Below are 10,562 nucleotides of genomic sequence, written 5' to 3'. Positions count from 1 at the left end.
AGCTGTCCTGTAAATAAAGCCAAAGGCCAAAAAAATAATCTAAAAAAAAAAAAGATAATTAAACTATGCTACAACTTTTCAAACATTACTCACACTTGCTGCGATCCACGGTCCACTGGTCAAACAGAGGAGCACAACGAGACGAAGACCAGAATCCATCTACGTACAGAAACAGCAGAGGTGTGTGTCTAATCTGCACAAACAGTGTGTGGGACGAGTTTTAAAGAAATGTTATAAAGTTTTGTTTTTGTAAAGCCGGTGTCAGAACGAAAGCCTCACCTTACTGTGATGATACGAGCAGGTTGAAGTAGCAGTTGCAGGCAGCAGGGTGTCTTTGGTTCATTAACTCGAGTGTCCTCAAATGTCGACAGAACACGGTGTCATTTTTATTATATTTCACACACGGCAACACCCTGAGCAAACAGAACCGTTCCTTAAACAATTTAAAGAAAACATATTGTGTTCCTTTTCTCCACGAGCTTTAGACCACGAGAGGGCAACACAAACATGGGAGGCAACTGTTCTGCTACACTTCAGCTTTACTTCCATGTCAAATTGGATTATCGTATTGGTATAATACCTGCTGCCTCACCACAGAGAGCACACAATAATAATGTCATGTAAAACAAAAAGAACTACAATTCTACCAAACAGTCGAGGTGCAGTTATCATCCATCAATGGGAAGACACGAACGTCTAACTCGCCTTTTTCAATGATGGTGTCGTTCTCTGGGACAAATACAAAGCGATCACAGATTTAAATTACAGACATATCACATTTAATAGGACAGGAGTGAGGTCACAACCACTTCGACCATTAACGTGTAAGCAGTTTATCCTTGAGGACCTCTGGGCCACATTTCAAGACATTCCCTCCAGGTGGACAGACGTACGTATGGACGGGATGAAGAAGAAGAAGCAGAGAAAAGACGTACGATTCATCCCTCAACAAAGGATCTATTAGTCGAACTAAATACAGCCCTGGACGGCAGGTTTTTCTTCATTCCTATCAAAGCGAATACCCACATTTTCTGGACAGCTTTAGCATGTTCAGGGAGAGCAAGAACACTACAGTGTTTCCTTTAAGCCCACCTCCCAACCCCTCGTTATGCCAAAGAAAGAAACTCTGGCTTTGGCTGTTGTAGTATTCAATCCGTACCGACTGGTCTGTGTTTGACTTAAACCAGCGGCCAAGTTCCCCCAAAGACTGAGCTACGATGGAGACACCACAGCCAATGGAAAGTACTGAAGGGCATTACAAGAGAGGACTGTCATTTCCCAGTCTCCCTCGAGCAACTGGTCGTCACCAATGTTTTAGTAGGAATTATTTTGGACTCAACAACCACGTATCTGTAAATAGAGGCTAACACCAAGCTAAAGTGAGTTTTATAATCAGCAGACGACCAAATAAAGCTGAAACATAAATAAACATTCTGTGCAAACACACCGTAACAGTATAGGATAAAGAGAATACAAATATTGTCACATATCTCCTCCCTGCAAATAAATCTAAAACAAACACACGCATCATATGACATTTGTCCTCATGTCATTCCTCACAGAGAAAGCATACATACACTTTCTCCTTTACCTTCTAGTCAAACACAGAAACTATACAAACTAAATCCTAACAGGCTGCAGGCTGTCAAGTGTGTGTGACTCTGCTCAGGCCCCTCTTCTTCACTTCCATCGATCTTAAGAGAACATAAGTGAAGGGGAAGTGCAACAGATCTTAAAAGAGAGCATGAGAACACGCCAACGTGCAGATAAATACGTTTTGCTTGAGTGCAAACTCACATGCTCCTGCACATCCTTGATGCCACAGATGTTGCATTGGCATTTTTAAATATTCATTTCCTTTAAAGCGAAAAACACCATCTCTGCACGTCTAATCTAACATCTTGTCTTTCAACACTTTGTGCTTCCTCCTCTGGTGTCTCTAAATTCCTCACCTGAGATAAGTCCAAAAACTGCCTCGATGACACTGCTCCTGCAATATTGACAAATCTGATTTATTGCTTAAATAAACGCATACTGTTTGTAATGTGTTGCTTGTAAAGCAAACTTAATCTGTTTGTTAATTTGATTAAAACAAATACTGTATGGATTAAATGAACACTTTATGGGTGGTCTAATGTTAGTTTTGATACAGTTCCCCTTTTAAAGACATGACCTAACTATGTGGACCAGGCGCTTTCTGTGCCCCTGGGGCCGCTAATTAGCTTCATTAGCTATGCAACAATGTGGCGGTGTGAAGAATACAAAGAATATGTTATAGGTGTATACACATCAGCTTCAGTGCAATTATTCAGCTGTAACAAGCGTGCCACATGCCATCTCATCTTCATATGTTTTGACTCTTAATGTCACATTTACTCTGAGACATTGAGGACGTGGAACATTGAGGGCATTGTGACAGGGCGTAGTAACGGGGCCAGGTTTAACATCTACATTTGATATAGTTAGCAAGATTCAAATATCAATATGAATACAGTGGAATAGGGATCTCCTGAGGTTTACTTTATTGTCTCGATGAGGCCATCGCTCGGCTGGTTTTGTTAGACTACAAAAACACACAGCCCACGCTGGCTTGTAGAGTGATGGAAGATAGACCTTAGTGTTATTCAGCTATAGATGGTACAGTGTGTAGTGTTTGATATCAATAGTCCAAGTACATATGCAGACCAGTTCAAGCATTTCTGTTTTCTTTAATGTGCAAATAAACTACAAAACTAACGGTGAAGCAAACGGAGGAGGGTGAAGAAGAAAAGGGCCGAGTGACGCAGAGACTCCTGACGGGTTTCTGTGCAAGTTGGCTAAATTACTATTCAAGTATCATATTAGTGAACGACAACAACCACTCACATCTTTCATTTCTTTGGCTGAAAAAACTAAACAAAACAGGACGATAGGTCAGTCTGGGGTCTCCTGAGAATAGGTCTGAAATACTCGGCCTAAACTGGCTCAGATTTGGCTTTCAAAATCCTGTTGGAGGAACCGCCTTCCTCTCCTGTAACTCAAACAACTGACACCACCACCAGTTGTTTTTCTGCAACAGACAGCAGCTTTTATCTAAGACCTTCACAACCATGTGGAAACCAAAGGGGGCCAAAGTCTGGATGTTTATAATATTCCTGAAGACGTTAAGTTTGCCCTCTTACTTCCCATCACACTGCTTCCTTGTATCTTGGCTGCTTAAACAAAGACTGTTGATTAAAAATGATTTGAAGAGACCTTCTTTCCAAATTAGATGTTTGCATTTTAACCCAACAGCCCAAACAAGGAAAACTAAAAAGAAAGCCAGAATTCATCCAAAAAAGCTGCCGAAACAAAAAGACCTGTTCCCCTGTAGTTAAACGGAGGATAACTAATTCACTTGGTCTCTTTGTGTACATCACAGAGGGACATAAACTACAACATATTTAAGCTCCTTTGTGACATGTGAACTGTGGTCACTAAAAAAGCAGTGCTAGACTTACTTAGGCTAACTGTCTTGTTGTGCAGCAGTACACAGAACTAACAGCTACCTTCTTTGTACATTAATGTGCAAAAAAACGACAAATATATTTCAATTAAAAGTATCAAGGATTTTTGCTTTGCACTGTTCCCTTTGTTTTACACTGATCAGCCATAACATTATGACCACCTGCCAAATATTGTGTAGGTCCCCCACAGCCCTGAAGGGGCATGGACTCCACCAGACCTCTGAAGGTGTGCAGAGGTATCTGGCACCAAGACGTGAGCAGCAGATCCTTTAAGTCCTGTATGTTGCGAGGTGGGGCCTCCATGGATCGGACTTGTTTGTCCAGCACATCCCACAGATGCTCCATTGGATTGAGTCATTGTGTTCCTCAAACCATTCCTGAACCATGTCTGCAGTGTGGCAGGGCGCGCTGTCCTGCTGAGAGAGGCAACAATGTTCAGGTAGGTGGTCAAACTAACATCCACATGAACGGCAGAGCCCAAGGTTTCCCAGCAGAACGTTGCCCAAAGCATCACACTGCCTCCGCCGGCTTGCCTTTTTCCCATAGTGCATCCTGGTGCCATGTCTTCCCCAGGTAAGCGACGCACACGCACCTGGCCATCCACATGATGTAAAAGAAAGCGTGATTCATCAGACCAGGCCGATTACCCCATACACAACAAACTGTAACGCTCTGTGTGTTCTGACACCTTTCTACCAGAACCAGCACTAACTGTTTCAGCAGTTTGAGCTGCAGGAGCTCTTCTGTAGGATCGGACCACACGGGCCAGCCTTCGCTCCCCACATGGACCAATGAGCCTCGTCACCTGTAGTGGATTTTTACAAACACAACCGGACGTTTTGTTTGGAGCACAAAAAAAAAAATAGCTGACAGAAAACTAGAAATAATATGAAAAAAATTTGAACATGATGAACCCTGATGGAAAGTAGCATGAGGGATCCATGGCTCAGATGAGAGGCATTTTACACACAATGCAACTCAGGCTACAGCAGTTTAATGCCAGAGTGAAACAGAGAAAAATACTCATTACATGTAACATTAGCAAGACAGAAAAACATTTCTTCTTTTGGCCATCTAATCAGGGAACCTGAAGAACTAAACTCGAGGAAGTGCTGCATTTTCTATCAGTTTCCTCTTTCTCTCATGTGGGGACATCCCCATGTTTTACATTCCAGAGCCAAAAGTTGGTATAAAACGACAGATCGGTCTCTCAAGAAATCTGAGGTCTCTGCTCTGCCTATCGTCACTGCAGCAAAGGTAACATTTCATTTAATAACCTAATAATTCATGGATATATTTTAATGTTCCTCCCGTTTTCAATGTTTACTTAAATGGGAAATCATTTACTCACAAATGTAATTTGTTCAATGTCTTTCCAAAGATGGCATCAAGTTTCCAGGTGACATTCTTCCTCGGTTTGACCTGCGGACTGTTCATCGCAGGAACCGTAAGAAAACATGACATTTGTTTTTAACTCCAGTTTTCCATCAAAATAACCTTAATGTTTGCTTGTCCGACCCAGCTAATACTAAATGTCTCAACATGCTTTTAAAACATCTAAGTATGGACTACATGTAACGGTAGCACACGTGTATTTAATAACAAACAATGGAACCGATGAGGTCAATGCTGAAGAGTGCAAGTCAAGCGATTAAACTAAGTTGTTGTTGTTCATGTTTTAAGGTGTCGCAACAGGATGACACAAACCAGCCAGGTAAGTGATTGTCAGTTTGTGTTTTCTGTGTGGTTGTTATATGATTCAATTATTTCAACTGTGTTTTACGGCACACATTTTGACTCCTTTCATTATTTGTGTTTTTGTAACATGACTGTGGAGCAGCTCCCACCTGTGCTCCTGGTTGGACTCAGTTTGGCTCCCGTTGTTTCATCTTCTTCGGCGAGGCAAAGATGTGGATAGATGCAGAGGTACTATAAGGCTAAAAACAATCACTACTGTTATTCTGATGATCACAGCCTATTGCTCAGAGACTTAAACAGTGTGTTTAAATACACATAAGTAAGTTATGTCTCTTGGTGGAACTTTTGTACAAGGGTATTGTATTCCTCGCTCCTACATCCATTAACTTCTGTTTTCCATTTTCTCTTCCTCGTTAGCAAGCCTGCAATGACATCGGTGGGAACCTGGCCTCCCTCCATAGTGCTGCCGAAAACGACTTCCTCAGAGATCACACTACACGAGTTTCTAACAATATACATAAACATACTTGGATTGGCGGCCACGATGCAGTGCAGGTGAGATAAACACACACAGGATTATCAGAGTTTTAAATAGACCAACCACAGTTTCACAATGAATACATTCAAACATTATCACATTAAAAAACTATGTTGCCAGGTTAGAAGTAAACCCACCATGGCAGGCAACTATAGTCAAAGAAATTAAGTAACATTTTTCACTTAGACTGCAGTGGTTTAATTTCATAAACAGAGATGCTATAAAATTAGTAAATGTCGACTTTTTATTACTTAACTACTTATTCTGATGATCACTTTGAGTCACTTAATCAGATAAGATTTGCTGATGATAGCTTCGTAATAATTATCATGTTCTCTTCACTTCTCTGTAACAGTAATCATCTTTAGTTTGTAGGCAAAATATTTGAGGAGGTCATCTCGAGCTGATTGATGTTTCTCATCCTCTTGTGAAAATGTGTAGACAAATCTATTTATTAATCCAAAATATAAAATAATTGTCAGATTAATCGACAATGAAAATGACCACAAGTTGCGATATAACATAAAACAATGTAAAAAATAATTTGTTTACATTTTGTCATGCGTGGAGTATAATGAATGGCACTACACTCTCTTCAAGGAGGGAAGGTGGATGTGGAGTGACGGCACAACGTTTAAATACGAGCGCTGGGGTACCGGGGAGCCCAACAACCACTTAGGTGAAGACTGTGTAGAGATGAACTTCCGAGGTAAATAAAAAAACTACTTTGCCTCATGTTTGTAGAGGAGAAAAAAAGAATATGATTACACAGTGTTTAAAGATTAGTCTAGATAATCAGCATTAAAGGATTTACACAAAGTCATTATTAGGTGTTTCTTGATGCTTTGTTTTTAACCTCTCCCTACAGTATCCTACTGGAACGACTTACCATGTCACCACCAGAGACCTTTTGTTTGTGCCAAGGACGTGTGAAGCGTCCCACGATGGGAAACAACGAGAGCCACAATGAAACAACTTCCACAACTTTTCTTCCTCTGTAATGTTCAACATCTTCAGCGCTAGCTTTAGTGACAGATTGATGTTCTTTGTATATCATCAAAGAGATTTCGGGTGATTAAAAATAATACAATTAAAAACTGAACTTGAAGAAAATCTCTCTCTTTACACACCTTAACAATAATCTGTAACGTTCCACTAAAACCTAGGACAATATACAATCAAATGCAACATTTCTTCTCACAACTCACAACCAAAAAGAACAGATGTAATGCGTTTGAACACACAATTGTAATACATAGCTATACACGGTAAATCACAAATGTCCCAGACAACTATATTTTCTTGTTTCATTCTACTTTTGTCACTTTTGTGTAAAACAACCAACCAATCAGAAATATGAAAACAATTATTTTCAATGAAAAAAAAACTTTGGTGGTCTTGATTCCTTGACTTTGTATTCTCATGTATAAATTTGATGGAAAATAGAAAATGGTTCTGACTCTTTGTAGTTTACCAGACCTGGAGAATACATTTAGTATTCACTGGAGCTGAAAGGTACTGCGATCTGTTTCCGTGGGTACATGAGGAAAATGTTAGAAACTCTTTCAGCCAGATGCTCCCCCGGACAACATAACCAACCAACAGGCGCCCTATGATATAGTTCCTTTCTGACAGTTCCAACAAAAACCGAGGAATAATAAGCTAGTAATAAGTAGAATTTATGGCAGAGGTGTTTCATTCACTAAGTAGAAGGTGTGTATAAGATTAGTTTTATGTTCAGAATGTTAACAGCCTATATAAATGCAGGTACAGAGCTGAAAAGTGTAGGTAATACTTTATTTTACTCACTTTTTTTCTTTTATTCTCCCAATAACTACTCATCTTCGATCGACGGCTGTCCCAACGGCTGGTGTACTGGCGTCACAGCACAATTAAGCCAGCCGTTTCACACCTCGCTTACAACCTAGCTTGATATGTATACTTTTAGACAAGCGTTCAAAATATCCCGCTAAAGTCCAAGATAACTTCTCCGCAACATTTACAGAGAATTCACGTTGATGTCGGGCAGGTGTAATGTAATCAAGACAAAACATACGGCAACAGACAGGTAGCTGAGCTGCTGTATACGTAAAATCCAAGATGGCGCATGATTTCTTCCTCGCTGATCACAACATAAGGAGCTGTAGAACCGTTTGTGCTCAGTGCTGCGGCTAATGGCCACCAAGTAGACCTATTTTTAATTAATGTTGCAATTAATGTTTATTTATAGTCTATGGTTGCAACAACACTGATGGAGCAGACATACGGTATACACTTAATTAAATAATAATTATTTTTTTAATTTTTATGGTAGCATTATAGGTATATATTTAATTTTCTAAAAGCCTTACTTTTAATTATTTGGATATTATTACAAGTGGTTATACATCTTTCTATTCTAGTTTTATGATTGTGTCTTTGTTGACCTTATACCTTACTAAACACATACCTTTGGTTAAATAAAGGTGATATCCAGACAAATCAACTGTCTAACCAGGCACCAGGAGACATGAGGCTGGGAGATGATTTGTAGCATTTGCATTGCATTAAAGCTCTGTTGCAAAAATATATTAAATATTGAAGGAAGAGCCAGAGACAAACGATGAGAGGCAGTAGTCATGTATTTTTTACTGTCATTGCATACATTTTGACACAAACAGGGAACTTAAAACACAAAACCCAGGATGAACAGAGACAAAAAAAAATAACAGCAAAAATCTTTTTCCTTCCCCCGAGTTATTATACAGACAAAAACGCTTCTGAATCAAATAAGCAGCTGCACCTTTTTGTAATTACATACAATTATTAGCTTTATACACCCAGCTGTCACTGAGGTTGGCACATTGAGACACAAACAGCGACAGCAAAATAAAACAAATGATGAAAATAAAACAAAGCTGATGAAAACTGTAAGAGGTCCTGTTTCAGTATTTTCTTCCACATCATGGACGTCTACAGGAGAAAAAGACAAGTAGAACCCTGCCGAGCCCTTAATGAGCTCAGTTCAGTTGATTTTGACAGGAAACTCATTAAATAAAACAAAAAAACTAAAGGGGTAGTGAAATGTTTGAGCAGTTTAACTACACTTCCCATAATGCAACCAACAGCTCCTTTCATTATTGTCAGGGCTTCTTAAATACGGACTTTATCAACTCCTCCAGACAAACAGACGGAATATACAACTGTTTTAAATGTATGAATAGTCATTTAAAATCATCTAAGTAATTTTAGGACTTTGACGTGTAAAATCGCCCCAACATGAACTGTTGTCTCCTGTTTGTTTCATATAAAAACTACAGTGAGCAGCTGTTTGAGGAAAATTCATGAGCTTTTTTTTATTTGACTTTATATTTGTGATTAGAGGAAGTATGGAGAGAAGGAATATGTTTATAAATAATGTCTTATTCTTAACAGAGCTTCAGCTTTGATTTAACAGACGTCACCCATGTACTATGTTATAGTAGCACCATTTCATGATCCACTCTTCTCTAGTTATCTTATTAAACTCAGATCATACTCAAATATAATAACAGATGTTGGGGGTTGACTTTTGTACCTCATTTAAGTCACAAAAGATGCAGTAAATTCTGATTTAATAATGAATTGTGGAATCTTGAGACTACTTAGAAATGAGAATACTTCATCAGGAACTATTTTTGAAGGCGGAGATTCACGACAGTTTTTATCCCTTTTTCAACATGAGATTTGCAGCAGATTGGGGGCTTTTATGAGAGGAGGAACATTTGGTGTCCTGAACTACATGAGGCTGAACAAACACACACGCCCTGTTTCAATCAGATTGACACAGAAAACAGGATCACTACCCTGCTAATGAAAAGGGAAAAAGAATACACAAGTGCGCAGACACAAACAGAAATACCCAACATATCCTATGTCAAAAATCAGCTGGAATAAAAACAAAAATAACGACACAAATCTACATGTAAAAAAACTACAATAGAAATTAGAACTTATAGAAATGTTGACTTTTCTCGGATTTAACGAATCATCAGTGTACATAACAGTACTATGGCATCGAGCGAGGGGAGGAGAGGCTTGTTTTATATACTACAAGGCGGACACAGGTAGCACTTCACATTAGCCTTATCACAGTGTGCAAACTACAGCACTGACGGAGGACTCACTGGTGTGCAGCATCACTGTAGGAGTATGGAAGTGTGTTCTTCAGGAGTTTTCAGGTATGCTTTAAACCTGGCCCTGCCTTTAGATATTTTGGGGTCTAAATGACTAAAAAGGTACAAAGAGTTTTGGCATTGCTCCAGCAGATTGCTTCAGATGACAACCGCGAAACAGGCCGTAATCTTCTGGGAAAAGTGACCCCAATCAAAGTCAGGCTCAGATTGTTATTGTAAGTGCCCTGACAACATTACAGAAAGGATCCCTACCTTGTTGTTAAGGTAGGATCCTTGAAACCACCAGACTCCACTGACATACAAAGCAATTGTAACTCGCAAAATATGGGAGTTGTTGGTGTACCGCTGCCTTCATCAGTTAGATTTCAATGGTTTGATAGGTCAGATCTAACACAATATTTGTGTAACATGCGATAAGAAAGACAAACTTACTGATTAAGGCAAAGGTAGACGAGCAACCCCTGTGTTCTGTTAAACTTAAATGTGATGTAGAATTACCACTTTTCTCTATGGAGTCTGGTGGCTTTGAAGAGAGCGACGCATCAGCTGTCTCCTTAAAAACACGGCTATCCCTGTAGGAGACTGTCACCTACTGGAGGCATTCCTAAATTTGTTTGTATCATTAGTCACTTAGACCCAAGGAACAAGGTTTAAAGCTGCCACAACACTTTAATAAGGAGATATTGC

General features: G+C 39.5%; 1 protein-coding gene across 1 annotated transcript; it reads left to right on the top strand.

Moving 5' to 3' along the window:
- The first annotated feature begins 4,649 nt into the window (after positions 1-4,649).
- Positions 4,650-7,120, top strand: LOC138590060 (galactose-specific lectin nattectin-like). Its single transcript, XM_069660597.1, has 7 exons — positions 4,650-4,742; positions 4,867-4,932; positions 5,169-5,199; positions 5,326-5,411; positions 5,601-5,738; positions 6,322-6,430; positions 6,590-7,120. Exons 2-7 carry the CDS (start codon positions 4,867-4,869, stop codon positions 6,652-6,654), a joined length of 495 nt encoding a protein of 164 aa, XP_069516698.1. The 5' UTR covers positions 4,650-4,742; the 3' UTR covers positions 6,655-7,120.
- The last annotated feature ends 3,442 nt before the right edge of the window (positions 7,121-10,562 follow it).

Source organism: Semicossyphus pulcher, unplaced genomic scaffold (assembly GCF_022749685.1).
Source record: "Semicossyphus pulcher isolate SPU_LCO1_2020_fin unplaced genomic scaffold, fSemPul1.0.p SCAF_13, whole genome shotgun sequence".
Taxonomy (NCBI): Eukaryota; Metazoa; Chordata; class Actinopteri; order Labriformes; family Labridae; genus Semicossyphus; species Semicossyphus pulcher.
Note: the sequence above shows the minus strand (reverse complement) of the source record. Positions and strands in the feature narration are given on the sequence as shown.